Raw genomic sequence first — 20,642 nt, 5'->3', positions numbered from 1 at the left:
TGGTGGGGGTCTGGCGGGTCGTGAAGGCGCGCTCAGAGGTTCGAGACATGCGCGGGACAGCCAATCACGGATAGCAATGGATACCAAACAAGTAAATGTTCAAAAAGACATTCCAAATCTGAGGAAAATCCCCTGTCTTCGTTACGTCCCTCCGCCACGGCTAGGACTGTATATTACCGCTATGGACGCAAAGAAGCCAACCGGAACATGGCAACAAGCGCAAATTCTTAACGGCAATCTAGCAAAGCTACCAGTTAAGACGACCACACATATGTTTGTCGTCTTGTTGACCTTGCTACGAGCCATGTAATCTGGTTTAGAGATAATATGGGACGATTCCGACAAGTGGATCTCCAAGAAACAACGCGCAAATGCATCAGCGGTGGTCGGTGTGAAGGCAACCATCCTTATGCGGGTGGATTTGTTGCGTTCGAAGCTCAATGCCTTTCCAACAGACGGTAAGATAAGCCCGCTACATAAATCTGGGGGCGGGTGTAACGAGAGTAGGAATCCAACGGCGCGATCCAAAGATTTTCAGGCTCCCAAGGGCAATTCCTCAATGCGAGATTGTCCGGCATGTCCCTCCCACCATATCCCATTTCACTTTCCCAAAAAACGAATGATGCATCCAACTGACCATCCCTTCACTGATCCAAGTAATTTCAGTCCAGCAGATAAACTGACACGTGTTCCTTTTGGACACTTTAAAACGTATAGTAAATCATCTTTATTAAGCTCTGGACGTCAAATACCCTTTCGCCCAATTCGAACAGTCAAACAGCTCAAACGGGTTAATCAGGCATCTGACAACTATTGACCGCGAGACTCACGTCCTTCATGACGGACAACCGACGATATAACTTAGGGTTAAGTTCCAATATCCACTACCCCACAATGTAACGCCTCGCGAGGACAATAAGCTATGACGCGACGAGAGCAATGAGGGGCGGGTTATTGGAGAACTGTGGGGAGGCTGGACTGTATATATAATGCCTATATAAGGCAAGAGAGTGGTGAACAAGGAGTGTCCGTAAGGGCGGACGGGATGAGCGATATCAAGAAAGACGCGAATCGAGGTGAAAACAAAAGCATTCGAAGTGAAGAAGTACGGCGATTAGAAATATGCAACACTCATGGCAATGATACCCTTCCTGCAAAAAGATCAAGACGAACGAAGTCACGGCAATGGAATTGTTGCAGGATGTCAAAATTCAGGAGTTGCTTATACCTGATGATCACGTGAAAACGCGTCTTTCCAAGGTTCAAAGGCTGACCCAAGACTTCCTATTGCGGACTAGCGTACCGCGTTCGTATCCAGAAACCATCGCATTCAGCATTAACGAGTCCTTATGTTGCAAGAAAAAGGAAAAAGGCCAGTGAATGTTGCAGAAATATGGAATTTGCTCATCAAGCCGTGGTCTACATGGAACAGGGCTCAAAAGTTACTACAAGGTGTGAGTGGGGTTCAAAGCTCATTGTGGTTCGAAATTCCTTGGCAAATCCGCCAGATCGCGAATTCACGTGATAATGGTGTCGTGGAGCTACGTCACTTTCCCATTTTCTCCGATTTTCGACGATGGAATTGATAGCTGAGCGACGGAAATAGCCATAACGATATTACTGCACAAATCATGGCGATGGGATGTCGTCAGCTCGTAAAGGCATTCGATGATGCTCATGAGTTTCTGAGCCCGGTTCTAAAAAGAGGCACGCGACCTTAACTTCTACTCCTCCGAAACATCGCTAACTCTCTTGAAGAGGAGATACAGAAATCACGCGGTCAATCTATTGTCCAAATTCTAGCTCGAAAGCTCTCAGTTCAAGGCCAAGGACATGGCGATGCCACGTTACATGTAATCCAACGGGCACTAGATCTCCTTGTCACAATTCATCGCGCCTATGTTGAGTCAAACCTGGATGTTGGGATCGAGAATTCTAATGGAAATGGCTGCAGAGAAGACCCTGTTCTTGAAGATACCAGGCGGCGACGGGCAATCCATGGCCTCCTTGACTTGATTTCCCTTGAGGGCATATACCCTGCACTATCCCAGGGAGTTGGAATACCCCTTCAGCAACGGGTGATGTCTACCCTGCCCACTGGCGTTGTTGCAAGACAGCCAGAAGCGACTTCCAAAGATAGGTTGCATGATGAACGCTTATTGCGGTTGATAATAGACGCTTTAACGCCGATTGTTTGTCACAAACACTCTGGTATTCAACCAATAGTTATGGGTAGAATTCTCGGGGACATATTGTGTGCCACTGCAGAGCTCGCATTTCATCCACATTCTCTTCCACAGGAACAAACCAGCGCTTATGCGGAACTATTTCAAAAGCTGATTCAAGAGTAAGACGCACATTGTTGATGATTTGATGATTTTTGAGTGTATGCACCTGCTAAATTCACCCAGATCTCCCACACCCACGTTGCTATCAATTCTCTCATCGTTTATCCAAACAAGTTCTGCTCCGTGGTTCAAAAACATAATATCTTCGGAACTATCACACGTTCCTTTACGGAAAGACGGCGTGTTTCATACAATTATTTTTATAGCCTCTCAATTTGAGCCGGCTTTGGGCCAAAGTGCAGAAACTGCGCCTGCTCAAGGCCCTCCAATCACAGTGCAAGCTATCATGCAAATTTCTCGGCTACTTTCCTCAGTTCCTCAAGGAATTTCGGCAGACGACTATTTCTACAATACTTCTCCAAAACTACTAGCGCTTTTAGATGGAGATGAACCCGATTTACAGAAAACTGCATCCTACGTGATTGGTAGTGGAATACTCGGAAAACGGGCTCTTGGAGAGCCTGGTGCGATTGGTTATAAAATATTCGTGAAACCTATCCTCGACTCACTTCATGGAAATATGACAACTGAGGTTGCTGCGTGGCTGAGAAGGTTTTCGTTAGATGGGTCCGCTCTGCCGGAGAGCCCACTAAGTGATTTGGAGGGCGTAGTTCTCATAAATGAACCAAAGCTGCTTCTATCTCTTACAAGGCTGAGCGCATTAGTTTTATTACATCCAAACCCAAGCCTTTTAAAACGATTAATTCAACCCGTCTTACTGCCACTGTGGGCGTTAGGGTGTTATGCCAAAGAGCATCAAAAATCATCCTGGTATGGCAAAGTTTCCACGCTCCTGCAAACCTTTTTCTCCATGTCCACTGGCGTATCAAAATACGACAACTTGTCTGATAATATACTGTGGGACGGAGGAAAAACCTGGACATTTGGCCCTGGGCAAAACGGGGGCGTTTCAATTAGAAAACGCACAAATTCCCCTGCCCAGCAAGTACTCAATACAATGCTTCTCATGAAAATTTTGGATGACCGCATCGATGGCGTCTTAGAACTGCTAGGCCTGGACCCTCAATCAGAGGAGCTTGCTGGTGATATTTTTCTCCATGTTAGCCGGAAGTGGCTACTTGGGCATTCTGAAAATCACACCCAGAAAGAACCAGAATTTCTGCACGGTGGTGAAGATTTGCAAACTACTTTGCAGAAATTGACCAGTGCCAAATTCACGGAGAAGCTCCTGAATAAGTTCAAAGATAGTTTGGCACGGCACCCTGACAGAATACTGGGAATTGTTGAGCAGTTGATACAAAGCGAGGTCTCATTGAGAACAAAAACAGCCCACGGGAAACTGAATAATCCCTCATTTCAGTCTTTAGGTAATATCGTTGAGAATTCCCAAGGGATTTCTGACAATGATAACCCCGAACAGTCCGAGTCGTTATCAGCTTCGTTCAGTCTTCTTTCGACCATTCTTGCTTCCCCCGATTTTTTCCTGTCAGAAACATTATCTCCAGTAATTCAAAGAATAAAAGTCCAACTGGACAATCTACTCCCTAACTTACCCTCCCATCTTATGCAACCTGCAAACACCGCGTCGATGCTACTTGAAATGACCCTCTCATCTTCATTATCCCCAGAGCGGAAGCCCGAGGCAATTTCCTCCCGGATCTCCGACCTGGAAAAACATCGCCAAGCTCTTGAACATCTCTCATCTCCCTTACCTCCGATACAGGCAGAAGGGCTTACCATTCTCTCATGCCTGATCACCGAATCCTCTCCAGTCCTTGATATACCTGCAACCCTCTCTCTTCTCCTTTCCTTATTAAGCAACTCGAATATCGAATCTTCCTCAAATGATGAATTTGTTTACCTGCATGTCATTAAGATTATTGGAATTCTCGCGTCCAGACACCCCCGGACAGTTATTGGGAGCCTAGCAGAGCGTTATGCGGATAGAAGCGAACAACATAGCCTAGAACAACGATTGAAAATCGGGGAGGCGTTGTTGAGGGCTGTCCAGGAGCTAGGAAATGCCTTAGTAGAGGACACGGCAAGAACATTAGGCGGAACCATGGTTTCAGTAGCCGGAAGACGTGGCAGGAAACCCTCCGCGAAGCGGGCCAGAGGGGAAATGGCGAAGAAATTAACGACGCAACCGACCGAGACGGAGGATGATACGCTAGATCGTGAAGCTGCCGACTTAATGCAACAAATTGACGAAGCAATGGACTCAGAGGTAGAAAACCCCGCTCTTGAAGCTTATTCGGCCAATATAATCGATGCATGGGCTGCTGGAGCGGCATCTGACTTAGAACCTGACGATCTACGTGTCCGGGCATCCGCCATGTCCATTTTAGCATCGGCCATCCAGACAAATGTCGCAGGCCTTGGACCGTCCGTTGTATCCTCATCTGTTGACCTAGCACTATCAACTCTGAACTTCGAACAGGGCCCGGAGAGTGTCATCCTGCGACGAGCTGCCATAATCCTGATTCTCGACCTCGTCAAAGCGCTCGATACAGCAAGGGAAAATGGGATTAACCTCGGCTTCGGCTTCTCGTATTCTACTACTACCAATAATGATAATCAGTCCACTGACTTTATCAACCCTCAACTACGTTACCCGAACCAGGGAATCATCGGGAATATACCGGATATACTCCGCGTCTTAACTTTCGTGGAAACAAGCGAAACCGACCCCATCGTCCGTGGACATATACGAGTTCTCATCGAGAGCTTCGAGGCATGGCTTGAAAAATCGTTATTGTGGGGAGTAAGGACTCGTGAGGGCATGGGCGAGCAACCTAGCTTCGAGTTAGGGGATCGTTTGGCTGGGTTGGATATTCATCCGCGTGTTGATGGTGGTGGTGGTAGCGGCCGTCAAGGGTCTGGGCAAGGGCCACGGATCGAGGAAATTGAATAGGTGTCTCGTTCTTAAACAGGAGCGTGAAGACCGTCTTCATTTTGGCGTTTTGCGGTCACCACATGTATATAGTTGCATTCTAGTTACCATACGTGAAATATGATCATCTCTGGAATGTAGAATGTAGTACTATATAATATATAATATGCATGTAGTTTGATTCAAGTTCCGACGGCTCCTTGTAGTTACCAAGAGTATCCAGAGCAGAGTAAGAAACTACTGATGTTTTCAGTGGTTGACGAGGATTGAAATTCCTTTCAAGTGATCATGCTAGTGAAGTTGGTGGATCCAGACTCGAGATGAAATGCATGATAATTCCCATCGATCGATTTGTTTTTCGTAAAATCAAGTGCCTAGTCATACACGAAGAGTACAAAACGCCTACCATCCCGCCTTCCCTGTAGTCCATTCCCAGAAAAGTGAAAAATGAATCAATGTAAGAATAAAGCGCTTGAAATCCTGCAACCGCGGATATATTATCATATCATTCATTATATCGGGGCGCCATAATATTCCCCACGGCCACCACGGCCACCACGGCCTGCCCTGTTTCTGCCTCCACCTCCCCGGCCACCACGACCACCTTGCCACCGGCCACCATCCCTCCCGAATCCTCTCCCCCTCCCCCTCCCGAGGGAATTAAAAGATCTATCTTGATGCCCCCGAAACCGCTGTCCATGCCGCTGCTGAAGAGGCTCCGGATGCGGCCCCGCATCAGCCCGCGCAAATCGCTCCTCATCACTAGCATGAAACTTATTCTCAATCCCAATGAGGTCACAAAACTGCGCCGTTTGCGGGTTCGTATACTCTGGCGGCATCTCAGTTGTCGTGATGGGCACGGCAGGGTCGTAGACGGGTGCGGTGATGGAGAAGTTGTGCGGGATGGTCATTCTGCCTGGTTTGACGACGTTTTCTTCTACCCATTGTTCCGCGGCGAGGATGCTGGGTTTGTAACGTGCGTCTCCCTTGTTCGTGGGTACGGAGGCGTTGGGATCGCCGAGTGTGAGTTCGTCAGCGAAGGCTCGAGTGATGGCGAGCCATTCCTTGTCATATTTCAATTGGTATGGGCGGCTCTCCTCTCCAGTTTCTCCCTCCTCAGGAGACGAGATGGCCGGGTATTCCACCAATTCAATAAATTGTCTATGTCTGTCGCATTTATCAAGGGCCAGGAAGTTTGTTTCTGTATTGCTGATGGCTTCTGGTAGGGTAGACTCGAAAACTGGGGCATCATCTAGAATTGTTTCGGGTTTCCTGAAACTTGCTGGTAGTTGATCTCGAATTTCCTTAGGGATATCCCCTGATTGTGAAGCTTCAGCTGCATCCACTGCAGCTGTAGCGGTTTTTTCCGCTTTCCCTGATGAAATACTATGTTCAATTTCCATTTTATCCGTACTTCTAGTCTTAGTGCTTATGGTATCCTTTTGCTCAAGTTTCTCCGAAGTGTCAGATGAGCTATCAAGACAAATATCAATCTCGTCGGGATTTTTAACCTCGGTTCCTCCGTCTCTTATCTCTTGTTCGGTAATTTCCCGAAGTTCCTGCTGGGCATTATATCCGATTTTTGCAACACCCGCAATTTCACGTCCTAGGTTATCGTCCTTAACCGCAACCTTTTTCCACGTTAGCTGGTAATTTACCTCTGGTCTACTTATCAAGCCAGCCTCAATCTGTTTCTCATACTCGGCCGCTTCCTTCATGAGTCGAACATTTTCTTCAGCATCGTTTTTGGTTGCAACTGAGTGGAAGTTCTGCCAGGCTGATAACTGTGCACGATCACGTTCTGCACCTTGAGCAGGCTGTGGCTGTGGGGCGTTTTTGGCGCTCTCTGCTGCGCGCGTAGTGGCTTCGTCATCGCCACCGAGCGTTGACATTATGATCTCCTCACTCATTGCAGTATCTACGATTGTAGTCGATACTTCCTTGGATGATATATGTGCTGCATCAGACCCCACTTCGACACTGCGAGTAGCTGTCACACCTTCATTAGTAGAACCAGGCACCTCAGGCTGCTCATTTGTAACAAGAGACGGTGAACTGAGAACATCATCTCCTAACGATGGCTGCTGGGGTTGGTGGTGAGGCTGTGGATTTGGATTGAATCTATTTTTCAACTCCGCTGGCTTATAATCACCATGTGTTAAACTTGCTGCATATTTGCAATGGAGATGAGCAGAAAACCAGAAGGCGGGTCGAAGGCGATCCATAATATATCTCGCAGCAACACTGCCTAACCTTCCTGAATTCGCGTCCGGTTCAAACAATGGCTTCTTCTGGAACAGTTTTTGAAAGTCGCCATGCCATTCAATACCCTGAGGCCAGTCGTGGCTTAAGCCCAGATCAACCTGGGTTCGAATTTGTAGCAGTTTGCGAACATCAAGTTCCCTGACATGGTAAATACTCTGCATATCGGCACGATTATACGGGAGCCTTTCAAAATGGGATTTGCGATAGTCGTATCCTTTCCAGATTCCAGAGATACCTGCGATTCTAAGAGGCCCACAGCGGATGACGTTGGCAGCGCCAAGATAGTAGATGTTGGGGGCTACCCACCCTCCATAGTAGAGCTCAAAGAGATGATTGCTGGCTTCATGGTTTCCTCCAACAAAGATCGTCAAATATGGAGCGACACGGGCACCGCTGTAATACTCATGAAAATCCCCAATTTGTTTGTACTTCTGCGGAACTGACATGCAGCTCAAGTCATACGAGTTGCGCACTGCCTAGCAGAGAGGGATGGGTGAGAACAAGGGAAACAAATGTATATACGAGCGGCAGAAGAAGGGGGGAAATAGCACACCTGAAAATCGCCACCAATGATGAGGAGATCAACGCCATCCCAGCCCTTGACTTCTGCCGCTCTAGTGACTGATGAGTATATGTCATTCAATTTACCGTGTCCCTGTGTGATGTTAGCAGTGTGTTTCGGTACCCCACCAAAATATCAATATTACTATAGCAAAGTCGGAAGCGAAAACATACGCAGCCTTCAAGAGCCACCCTTAGATTTCGGGAAGGAGAAGCGGGAATGTGCTGCATGTTGAACAGTTTTGGAGGTTGGCTGCTGGGCTTCAACGAGAAACATGAACTTTTCAAACGTACAAAAATAGAATGAACAACGCGTTTGTCTCTGAATAAAAGAAACTGAAAAGAGCAGACTGAAGATGGGAGGGCAGCGCTCATGGCCCAGAGCCCATTTTACTATTTTGTTTGATCAAGTTGTTGTTGCTGTTGTCAAATTATTCGCGTCCTCAAGCGTTGACCAGGAAAAAATGATTACTAAGCCGTATTGACAGGTAGTTAGTTAAGTTAATCTTCAGATCTCTATGATGTCTTCCTTGCGACCACTTACGTTGATCTTGGTTTTGACTTTGCTCCTATTCATTTAAACATCGTTTTATCCTTACTTACACATACTGGTATATTCGCAAGTACAGTGCATCACTTAGTCTGACCTATCCATGAATGTTCGTTGGTGCTACAGAAGGAACGCTAAATCCATTGATATTTGATGACTCGAGTCCAATAAACGGCTTATACCTTTCTTTTCGAAAGTTCCTCGAGTCCCTAGGCCAATCAATACACAAAGGTGTAGACTGACAACTGCCCACCATGGCGATAAGCAAGGGCCGTAATTCAGCAAACCCAGCCAGCCCATTGATCCAATTCTGCTTTCACTACGGAGTATAATAAACGGGAGTGTAATGCCTGTTTTTGCTGTTTGTATTCTCACTGGACCAATTTGAGAATGGAAATCGGGCGTAGGTTTGCCGAAACAATTTTTCCATCGCTGGAACAATTCACAAAAATATGTTCGATAGCTACGTACAGGGATTAGCAACTCGCACGGCAATTGGGCATACAATGTAAATATGTCTATCTATATTTGTGTCCATGTCACCTGAAACTGTCCTGAGGATATTCTTCTGTTGACTGTAGATGGGGAATAAGCTATATGCTTCCCCCAGTCATATTTTAACACCCATCGAGGTGAGTACAAGAGGTAATGCGATCCGACGGCGATTGATACAAGGGAAACGGCACTTCCATCTCACATGTCGCATAGTGATAGGAGCGGATGGCCACAGGAACAGGCGAGTTCGAGAGTTTTTGCAACCCCTCGCTTGAATGAACCTCTTTTTGGGGTTTTGTTCGAGTATATTGAACAAGTTACCTCCCCGCACGACGGTATATGATGTACGGGTGGTTTATATGGCAGGGGATAGGCGGGGGTAGTATTCTCCTGTTCTGTAGCACCTGCAACGGTCGGAACCTTGTCGGAGGGGTGAAGCCGGTAATGGATTGGTCGCCGTAATTGTTTGCCCAAGTCGAAAGGGTTCGAGTCCCGGGGTACGAAGATCATTGTATAGCATATACGTATGCCGGCAGAGACCAGGGTGTCACTATGCTATGCGTCGCTCCGAACTGATCGATGAGTGTAATAATATAGGCTGCTCTTGGACATTGCCCCGGTACTAAAGATGAAATTGAAATCGTTCGGCTTCATGCGTGCTCGCTGAGTCATCAAGGGCTTGCCGAATACACGCCGCTTTCTATTTTAGGAATAGCGGTAGTGGCAAAACCATCACCGTCCCTGACACTTATCCGTATCAGGTTTGGTTCCGTAAAATTCTACGGCGCCGGTATGTGTTGTGTATGACCCCATTACATCACGTCCTGGTATCTTGTTGCCTCCACTGACGCTCGCTTCTCCCCGTCTGACTCCTTTTGAGTGTGTTGCCGTTTGGCGTTGTTATTGAGTCGGGCTGTGTTTGTGTGATCGTGCCGGGTCCTTTGTCCCGTCTCCTCTTGGTTAGCTGGTTTGTCGCATGTCCCCGTCACATCAGGCTCGCTTGATCACCACTGCGGTCCTCACCACTTCACAAGCTTGTCCTCAGCTACCTCGCCGGCTCCCATTCCCAATCCCATATCCCCAGCCAGTATCTCTACGCACACTCCCCTGCGGTGCCTCTTCTCCTTTCGTTGTCAATAATTTAGTCTCTTCCAGTTTTGCCGTCATAGGACGCCACCTATCCACAAGCACTACCCTTACAGCACAGCAGCCTCACCACCACCACCACCATCATCATCAGCAGCAGCAGCAGCAGCAGCAGCAGCAGATTTACCCACTATTTCCAAAGCCTCAGCACACTATGGCAATCGTTGAACGCCTTACTGAGGACCTCGAGAAGCCCTCCGTCGACGATCGCTCATACCGTGTGATCCGTCTTCCAAACAAGTTAGAGGCTCTACTAGTCCATGATCCAGATACGGACAAGGCGAGCGCGTCGGTTAACGTCAACGTTGGCAATTTCTCAGACGATGATGACCTCCCGGGAATTGCCCATGCTGTTGAACATGCTCTCTTTATGGGGACTAAGAAGGTGAAGCCGTCTAACCTCTGGCTGCGGAGATCTTAAAAATAGGGGAAAAAATGACACTTGCTAATGAATCTCGTCGTCTAGTACCCCAAAGAAAATGCCTACAACCAATACCTAGCAGCACATTCTGGGCATTCAAATGCATACACTGGAGCAACGGAGACAAATTATTTCTTTGAAGTAGCTGCCACAGCAACCTCAGTTTCCAAAAGCACTCAGTCGAGCACTCCCGCCACCCCAATACCCGCAGAGGTGGAGCCATTGACGGATGGCCTTTCAAGACCAACCATACCGCTCACTGCTACTGCTGCCGACAGTGCAGTGTCTTCTTCCAGCGATTTGGTCCCCCCTCTTTATGGTGCTCTTGATCGATTTGCCCAGTTCTTCATTGCTCCACTTTTCCTCGAGGCTACCCTCGACCGCGAGCTCAGGGCTGTAGACTCGGAAAATAAGAAGAATCTCCAGAATGACGACTGGAGACTCATGCAGCTCAACAAGTCTCTTTCAAACCCCAAACATCCCTACCACCATTTTTCGACCGGAAATTTGCAAACATTGAGGGACGGACCCCAGTCACGTGGTGTTAATGTACGTGATGAATTCATTCGGTTCTACGAAACAAACTACTCGGCAAACCGTATGAAACTTGTTGTCCTGGGTCGCGAATCTCTGGATGAGCTAGAGGGGTGGGTTGCAGAACTGTTCGCCGATGTCAAGAATAAAAACCTGCCGCAAAATAGATGGGATGATGTGCAGCCATATACGCCGGCCGATTTACAGAAGATTTGTTTCGCTAAACCAGTCATGGATACTCGATCCTTAGATATTTTCTTCACTTACCAGGACGAAGAGAATCTATATGACTCTAAGCCAGCTCGGTATATCAGCCATCTGATCGGCCACGAAGGCCCCGGAAGCATCCTTGCCCATATCAAAGCGAAGGGCTGGGCATATGGTCTTTCTGCTGGTCCCATACCCATCTGTCCAGGCTCCGCGTTCTTTACGATATCCATCCGCCTTACCGAAGACGGTGTCAACAACTACCAGGAAGTCATTAAGACCATCTTCCAATACATTTCGATACTCAAATCACGAGTGCCAGAAGAATGGATTTTCGAAGAGATGAAAACTCTTGCAGAAGTCGATTTCAAATTCAGGCAGAAGTCCCCAGCAAGTGGTTTCACAAGCAGCCTCAGCAGTGTGATGCAGAAACCATTCCCTCGTGAATGGCTCCTTAGCGGGCCCTATTTGCTGCGGAAATTCGATGGACAGGCCATCCAACGCGCTCTAGATTGCTTCCGGATCGATAGTTTCAATATCGAACTTGTTTCGCAGACGTATCCCGGGAACTGGGACTCGAAGGAGAAATGGTACGGGACCGAATACAGAGTCGAGAAGCTCCCAACAGACCTGCTCTCTGAAATCGGACGCATTCTGGAGGCCCCTTCATACAATCCGATGCCAGAGCTTCATTTGCCACACAAGAATGAATTCCTCCCGACTCGCTTTGATGTTGAAAAGAAAGAGGTTGCGCAGCCGGCAAAAAGGCCAACTCTCATCCGGAACGACGACCGTGTCAGGGCATGGTTCAAAAAGGATGACACTTTCTATGTCCCTAAAGCAAGTGTTGAAATTATCCTTCGGAACCCGCTGGCATATGCCACCCCTGGAAACAATGTTCTTACAAAACTAGCGTGTGGGCTAATCCGAGATGATCTTCAAGAGTACTCCTATGATGCTGAGCTAGGTGGGCTTGATTACAGTTTATCCCCAAGCGTTTTCGGTCTCGAGGTGTCGGTGTCTGGATACAATGATAAGATGGCAGTCCTCTTGGAAAAAGTTCTACATAGCATGAGGGACTTCAGAGTCAAGCCTGACCGGTTTAAGATCGTTAAACAGCGAATGGCCGATGGATTCTCGAATTCTGAGTATCAACAACCCTACCATCAGGTTGGAAATGTGACAAGGTACCTCACGGCGGAGAAGACGTGGATTACCGAGCAACTGGCAGCTGAGTTAGAGCACATCGAACCCGGAGATGTAGCCGCTTTCTTCCCGCAACTCCTCCGTCAAACCCACATTGAGCTTCTGGGCCATGGTAATCTTTATAGGGAAGACGTTCTGAAAATGGGAAACATGGTCGAATCCGCATTCCATGCCCGCCCATTGCCGCGGTCCCAATGGAACGTGCGACGGAACATAATCATACCACCAGGAAGTAATTATATCTACGAAAAGACTCTCAAGGACCCCGCAAACATTAACCACTGTATCGAATATTATCTTTTCGTAGGCGACATTACGGACCCGCAATTACGTGCCAAGTTGCTCTTGTTCGGTCAGCTCACCAACGAGCCCGCGTTCGACCAGCTCAGAACGCAGGAACAGCTAGGCTATGTCGTATGGAGCGGCATCCGGTACGGTGCCACCACATTGGGGTATCGGGTCATCATCCAAAGCGAAAAACCCAACCAGTACCTAGAGTCTCGCATCGACGCTTTCCTCATCCGCTTTGCTCGGGCGCTTGACAGCATGACCGACGAGGAATTCGAAGACCACAAACGCAGTCTCATCAACAAGCGCCTGGAGAAGCTGAAGAACCTGAATTCCGAAATGAGTCGGTTCTGGTCGCATATCACGTCTGAGTACTTCGACTTTACCCAGCATGAGACCGACGCGGAGAAGGTGGCGGGATTGACAAAAGATGATATTGTCGAGTTTTACCAGCAGTATATCGACCCGCAATCACGAACGCGCGCGAAGTTATCCGTCCATTTGAACGCGCAATCCAGCGCAACCGATGACGAGCGCAAGAAAAAGGTAGTCGAGAAACTGTCAAACCTTGTATCATCGTCGTCAACGGAGTTCGATAGCGAGAAATTCAAAGCGTCATTCGCCAACGTGAATTTCATGACGACTGACGTCATGACGAATAAAGACGCCATCGTGTCAATTCTCAGGGGATTTCTGGAGACTGAACTAAAGCTAGATAGCGAGAAAGTGACCAGCATCGTCGAACCGGCTACACACGTGCTTAATGAGATACTACAAGGGCTCGAGATAAAGGCTATACCTTCACCCCCCTCGACAACTGGGGGCGCCGCAGTCCCTGCTACCGAGAAAGTCAACGTAACGGTTAACGGGGCAATCAATGGGACGACCAATGGCGCCGCAAATGGCCATGCTGTCATACCAGCGCCGTCGTCAAAGCCCGGGCAGCCGGCGTACATTACCAACGTGTCGGAATATAAGGCGCGTCTTGCCGTCAGTGCTGGGCCGTCTCCAATCGTGGACCTGAGTGAGTTTGAGGAGATTGATCCGAAGTTGTGAAGGAGCTTTAGTCTGATATTTTTTTTTTTTTTTTTTTTTTTTTTTTTTGATCCCTGTAATTTTTACCTTATTATTTTCTCCATTTATTGGCCGATGGGGGTTGTCATTGGGGAAAGGGAATTGCACAATCAGGCGGTGGGGTATGTAACTGACAGTTACCAGTCGCCAGGGGCTTTCGACTGGTTTTCTGCTTTGTCCATTTTTTTTCCCTGCTAGTTTCATAGATAGATACTTTGTATCGCATGTTAACTATACATCTCGTAAGGGAATAGCTATTAGAGGAGGTAGTTACATCGCTAGCTTAGGATGTAATAGAAAAGACAGACAACAGAATATTTCGCCACGCCACAACCACGCCACACCACACCACACAGTTACTGCTGTTTACCCATTCCCCGCATTGGGTACAGCCTGTTAAATAAAATATGATATCTACCCTGTAATAAGGCAGCTTGATACGAACGATTCGGGGTGTCCAAACTGGGTTTTTCCCCCACTTTCTCCACCAGAATTATAGATATGGACTCGACATTGAAGCAAGGTGCGTAACAATAATTAAGAATTCTAGGGTATATATTATTTATTTCTTTGTCTTCTTTATATATTGTACAACTTTTGGGTATGACGGAATGGCTTGGTCGGCTGGGGGAATGAGTGGATGGGAGCTTCCGTGGGAGGTATGGTACTGTACATAGATATCCTAGAGAGTTAATTGTTGTTGATGAGGGTCATCACTTTCAATCCAGTCAACCAAGACATAACCAGGACTTAAGAAAGTAGTTCTTCTCCGTGGGATGTGTTCACATTCCGGGCTCCCATATACACGAGAGAAAAAGGGCGCCAGGCGTAGAACTTGAAACGTTGCCAGAAGGAAAGGGATATGGGATTGAAGAACTGTGGAAAATTAGCCCATTATCCACTGATTAACGGAGCATACTGTGTATTGTACTCTCACTAAGAACACCGGGGACCCCAAACCCACGTAGCTGTGGGATTGGAATATCTGGGCAGTGCTTGTTGATCCAGATATGGAGGCGCTCGAATCCAAGCCATGTAGTGGCACAGACAGATGGCAGCCATGTACATCAGCTAATAGCAGAACATGGACGACATCTGCAAGCGATCTCGCTAACTATATATAGGGGTAATCACGTGCGGTGGAGGGCAACTAGTGCCCAACAGGACATACGTAAGAATAATGTGGGGAGAGCCAGGTGTTAGTGGGTACTACGGCTACCCTATCACGTGCCCCCCAACATATTATATTGCTCTCGCGTAGTTAGTTTAGTAACAACGAACGTTATCCTCCTACAAGTTATGGCCCTTATAAGCTACAAAAAGAGCTGCGAAATAACGTGCTAACTACGTCTCCACGCATCGTTAAAAGCCTGCCTAGACAGCTTGTTAAGTGATTTGAACCTAATGGTTAATCTGAGATTGTGTGGAATGCCTGATTTAATAAAGGACTATATGATGATGTGTAGAAGAAATCCTCAAACATTAGAGACATAATAAAAAGAACTGAATGCAGATTTATCAACATCTGCAATCAATAGAAAAGTAATAACATCAGAGACATTTGAATCTAATGAAATAATTAAAGAAGAATTGAATAAATCAAGTATTAAATATGAAAATTCAGTTGACAACAACAAAATGTCATATAACACAGATGACTTTAATAACTGTGAATGAGAAAACTTATATGAAATTGAAAATCACAAAATTTCAGCATAAAATTCAATAGATGAAAATAAGTAGAAATGAACTCTTTGTTAATAATGAGAATATTAATATAGATTTAATAAATTATTTGCAAAGAAAAAATAAAACATTTACTATTATGAAGATTTTTAATAAATTTTATAATTAAATGAAATTTATAAAAAAATCAGTTATATTGATTAAATCTGAGAATTATTTTGAAAAGAGGAGATTTTTTTCACAATGAAACAATTTGAAATTGATGATATTCTGGAGAAAAAGCAAACTGACTCTGATGATAATATCAGCACTTATATGCAATGATTTTGAAAAGAATACAATGTGTGATTATATAACTATATATAATTCTCAGTTGCTTCACAGATGAAACTTTATTTTATTATATTTGTAATGTGACAGCGCCAAGGCGGTTGCTACTCGGCAGCGGCACAGAGGAGGATGGTATATAATGGAAAGTCTTATGAATAGGCTTAATTATCTCACTTGAACCGCGAACTCATAGAATACTATACAAACACTGAACTATCAGAGGTACTCAGCACACTAAGAATATTGTATGAGGACAGTGATAACTCTGATATCTTATTGTTAAAAGATAAAAGATGAATCACTGACTTTTGAAATAGAGAGCCAGCATCTAGCTATTCTATATAGACAACAGACAGTCATCCTCCTCTCACTTTATGAATGAGAATAGCTGAAGCAGCTTCACAGCAGCACTGCATTGATCTGTCAGAAGAAATCTACTGATCTCATATAGAAATAAAATTCTCATATATACCATCAATTGAATCCTCTTCTATTGGATTTGAATGATATCATAGAGTGGTTAGAAACCGGTTCAGACATCTGCATGATGTTATGAGATAGATGGGATTATTCAAAGGGAAGCAATGAGCCATGCAGAGCCGCCACAGAGCCTTGACACAATTAAAAAATGTGACAATGCCCTCTTCTTTAAAGGCATAGTTTCAATACCTCAAGATTACTGAATTGGGAATTATCTTTGTTATGTAGCAATAGTTGTCAACTGCTTTGACAGAATGTGCACTGCATGGTATAAAGGAATGTGTAGCGTACGCAGCTCAGTAGGATAATACACGTCTGATTCTTTAAAAGATGAAGATGGGCGGACGCCCCTATATATACATGCTTGTTTATTTACAGTGATTGATTCCTGCGGAAGGAGCGATCGCAGGGTTATAAAAGGAAGGATAGAAGCCTTGAGTAGGGGCGGAAGAAGGAAGGGGTGGAGCGGAAGCTCTGGGAATCAGCGAGGGGTGGGTAGGGGCGTAAGTACGCCACAGAATGAGTGAGTTTTATTCAATGTGATTCTTCTGCTGAATACACAGTCCTTCTTCTTCTTCCCATCACTGTCATATTCAAATGTTCAGTAAGTGGATTCCTTATATATTGATTTGAAACGTGAAAAATATGGTTAATAAATGACTTGCAGATTTTCATCTTTATCCCTGTTCTGTGTATGAAATTTCTTATAAAAGTAGTGCATTTTAGAGGCAAAGTTAATAGTAATGGCAGAGTTCTTCAAAATGATTCTCCACTCTTTGATACATGTTTTTCTCCCCCCCCTGGTCTGCAATAGTGAGTGCATGGGAATGTCATCCTTGAAAGACAGTAAGAGGGCTTATTCTAATGTTTTTTAATGAGTAAAAAATGTTTACATGGTGCAGCTGCAGCCGCTGTCACAGTTAAAAGCGTCAGATTGAAGATGAAGATGGAGATATTTAACAGTTGTAAAAATTCTGCTTTTGCTGCTGTTTCTCCTGCTTCTTCTGTGCTTTCAATGATTGTGACAGAGATGGTATTATTTGTCTGCTGTAAAGGTTCCACTCCTCCCCCCTCTGCTGCTGTTACACCGCCCCCCCCATCAATCAACAGGGTGATGTATAACCCTACATGATCATTCAGAGAGGAGTTCAAAGAGAGCTTGATTTCAAGAACAGCAGTTCAAATAAATTCAATCTGTAATTCCTCTTCTGCAGAGTGTCTGAGCTCTGCTCAGAATGTCTGTGAGTTGAATCTGCAGAGTTCCCATGATTTCTTCGCTTTCTTCTTGTGGAGAAACTTTAATGCAGCATCTGACTAGCACTGCTATCTGCCTTCACTGCATCAAGCAGCTTTAAGAAGGGGGGATCCTTTGCATCTATCTCTTCACTCATTCATACTGTTTTCATTGTGTGAAAAACAATGATATTTGTCTTTCTGTAAGTACTGCTTCTTCTGTAACAGCGTTATGCCAGTTCTGACAAGATGTATAGATGCCAAAGCAGTACAGAGTCAAAGTTATAAATCTTCAAATATTGATGGATTTTATCTGTACTGAGAAGGTTTCCAAAGCTCATCTGAAGAAGAAGGTAAAAGTGTGAATCTCTGAGATGAAAAAACACCTCAAAATGACCGGCTTTAAGAAGAAGGAATCAGTTAACACTGCTGTTGAAAGTGTCATAAAGACAAATCATTTGTTCAAGAGGATCTCACTTCAATTGAAGCAGATGACTGAGATGCTTTGCAAATTGATAAATTGATACTTTATCATATTTTTCTACACCCCCCTGCAGCGCCGCAGTGCTAACTCTACAGCAGGCAAAGATGCCGGTGTTAGAGACTTCATCAATGAAGAAGAAGTTTAATGAGAGTGAGGTGGTGGAAGAATGAGATTTTCAGATGTTTTTTTTCAATCTTTATAAGCTTCGGCCTTTATAGAATAATAACAATTCTCAGATTAAATAAAATTGCATTAATTTGTTGATTCTTCATATCCTCTTTTTCTTTCTATCACTCTGAAATTTTTAAGCTACACAACCTCATTAAACTTTTAAAAACCTCTAGGGAAAAATAAAAGAAGAGTGTTACAGTGTCTTCAAGATGCCAGCTCATCATTGTAAGATCATTTTTAAAAAACTCTTTGAAAAAGAAAAAGTCTCAAGCAGCAGCTTTTGTCTAATCACATCTCTGATGTGCAGTAAGATGATCTCTACTAACCATCCCATATTTTACAATCTCTTTCTCAGCATTCTCTAAATGCTCAAGTGGTTCTCATGAGTTTTTAGATGATAGATAATCTTTCTATTTGATAAAGTATTAAACTTTATTGTAGTGCATTCATTTATTCAATATTTCTTTTACAAGATATTCAGTATTATCTTCAATCTCAATGCCATTCAGCCGAGGCGGCTCCGCTCTGAATCGTTGCTTATAAAGTTTCAAATAGAAAATGTGGAAGACAGAATGAATAGATTTGAATTTTGAGGTTAGTTTTAACTCATATATCTACTTACTCACTATTCTTATTACTGAGAAAGGTTTCAATCATTACTCATTGAGCTTCTTACATAGTCTTATTGTCTTAATGTTCTTTACTGAAAGTAAGATTTGATTCTCTATTGAGTACTTCATTGAAAGATGTTTTTGATCATAGTATTTCATCTGTCATTTCTGAATACAGTGAATGCTTTTCACTGCCTTTCTGTAAATTCTATTCAGAAGCTCCAATCTAGCTTTTATTTTTGACACTGAGAAGTATTCTGTTTCACAATTCTGTTTGACATTCTGACTGTCTATCCCCCTCTTTAGAATGTCGTCCGCGACGTCACTAAATAATGAAGGATTATACTTATAACAAGTATAAAAGGGGGCCACTTTTAAGGTTGCATTCTTTGCATTGTTATATGCGAATTCAGTGATTGGAAGGTGTCTAAGCTAATCATTCTAATGATATGAACAGAACATCTGAAGATGATGTTCTAATGTCTGATTCTGATGTTCAGTCTGGCTATCTGAATGAGGATGGAATGTGATGCTGAGGAGGCACCTTATCATAAGATGATAGCAAAAGACTAATCAGGATTTACTGGTGAAAAGAAATCCTCAGTCTGACACTAATGATTTCAGAGAACTGTGATCACAAATGATGGCATCTAGAAACAGATCAGTCAATTCAGAGGCTTTAATCTTTTTATAAATAGAGATATATTTGACTATCTTCATAAAGCAGTTGACAATAACTAAAATTGAGTCATATCCCTTGACTCTTGTTGACTTCAACAGGTCAACTATGAAATCCATTGATAGATTCTGCCATGAGTCCTTTGAAACAGACAGTGGCATCAACTCATCATACTACTTATGCCACAAAACCTTTATCCTCTGCCAAATATCACAAATTTCAATATATTTCTTGACATCTGTCTGAAGCTTGTCCCAAATATACTTACATCTCAGAAGCTCTTCAGTCTTTTCCAATTTGAAGTGCTCAGCATGAGAATCATCATGATGAATTCTCAATAACTTCTGATACACTGCCCTGCTACAAGGGATAAAGACTGAACCATTTAACAGTAAGAGTCCACATTCCCCTAGTTGTCAGTGACTTGATTCTTCAGCAGCACCGCGTCACTCAGAGCTTGTCTCTTTCAAGTTCAACTTAGATTCTTTCTCCTTCAACTTCTGAATTCAAACCACAGTAAAGACGTCCCTTTGCTGCAACTTATCAATGAATTTTAGAAGCCGTTGAGTTGAAAGATTGTAGACTGTTTCATCTTCCATCAATTTAATAGCAGTAAAATGTGGCATGAGAAGTTCATGATTTTCAATGTCAGTTTTCTACAGAGATCTGAATTCTCCTCCACCTTCTATATAGAGTTATACAGCTGTCTTATCGGCATCATTCTCAAGCATTAGAGAATTTCAACCCTCTACAGCCAGTTTCTTCTGCAGTGATGGTAGAGGTCTCTTTGTAGAATTCTCATCCTCATCAATAATATCACAATTGAGTCATCTTAACAATGCATCGGCGGGGTTAAGCCGATCTGAATGGTATTAAATAAAGAAATCATATTTCAAAAGCAGCTCCATCCATCTGACTTGACATTCTATCAAGCTCTTTATTGTCAAGAAGTAATGCAAATTTACCTGATCAGTGAAACTTGCATTAGATACTTGCAATTTTGAAAATAGTGTCATCAA

The 20,642-nt window shown here is 44.4% G+C and overlaps 4 protein-coding genes across 4 annotated transcripts; 3 read left to right on the top strand and 1 right to left on the bottom strand.

The window, feature by feature from the left end:
* Positions 1-76: 76 nt before the first annotated feature.
* On the top strand, positions 77-5,223 carry HCAG_00323 (predicted protein; the record flags this gene model as incomplete). Its single annotated transcript, XM_001543227.1, has 6 exons — positions 77-273; positions 321-458; positions 866-896; positions 1,162-1,306; positions 1,759-2,347; positions 2,412-5,223. 6 exons carry the CDS (start codon positions 77-79, stop codon positions 5,221-5,223), a joined length of 3,912 nt encoding a protein of 1,303 aa, XP_001543277.1.
* A 491-nt stretch (positions 5,224-5,714) lies between these two features.
* On the bottom strand, positions 5,715-8,259 carry HCAG_00322 (hypothetical protein; the record flags this gene model as incomplete). The annotated part of the gene is made up of 5 exons (XM_001543226.1): positions 5,715-6,833; positions 6,861-7,323; positions 7,456-7,943; positions 8,021-8,122; positions 8,203-8,259. The coding sequence occupies 5 exons, from the start codon at positions 8,257-8,259 to the stop codon at positions 5,715-5,717; spliced, it is 2,229 nt and encodes a 742-aa protein (XP_001543276.1).
* A 2,114-nt stretch (positions 8,260-10,373) lies between these two features.
* Positions 10,374-13,931, top strand: HCAG_00321 (conserved hypothetical protein; the record flags this gene model as incomplete). Its single annotated transcript, XM_001543225.1, has 2 exons — positions 10,374-10,604; positions 10,686-13,931. The coding sequence occupies 2 exons, from the start codon at positions 10,374-10,376 to the stop codon at positions 13,929-13,931; spliced, it is 3,477 nt and encodes a 1,158-aa protein (XP_001543275.1).
* A 3,033-nt stretch (positions 13,932-16,964) lies between these two features.
* On the top strand, positions 16,965-18,332 carry HCAG_00320 (predicted protein; the record flags this gene model as incomplete). Its single annotated transcript, XM_001543224.1, has 4 exons — positions 16,965-16,968; positions 17,348-17,478; positions 17,936-18,031; positions 18,261-18,332. 4 exons carry the CDS (start codon positions 16,965-16,967, stop codon positions 18,330-18,332), a joined length of 303 nt encoding a protein of 100 aa, XP_001543274.1.
* Positions 18,333-20,642: the final 2,310 nt, after the last annotated feature.

This window comes from Histoplasma capsulatum, genomic scaffold, assembly GCF_000149585.1.
Source record: "Histoplasma capsulatum NAm1 scaffold_1 genomic scaffold, whole genome shotgun sequence".
Classification (NCBI taxonomy): Eukaryota; Fungi; Ascomycota; class Eurotiomycetes; order Onygenales; family Ajellomycetaceae; genus Histoplasma; species Histoplasma mississippiense.
This window is presented reverse-complemented; position numbering and strand designations above follow the sequence as displayed.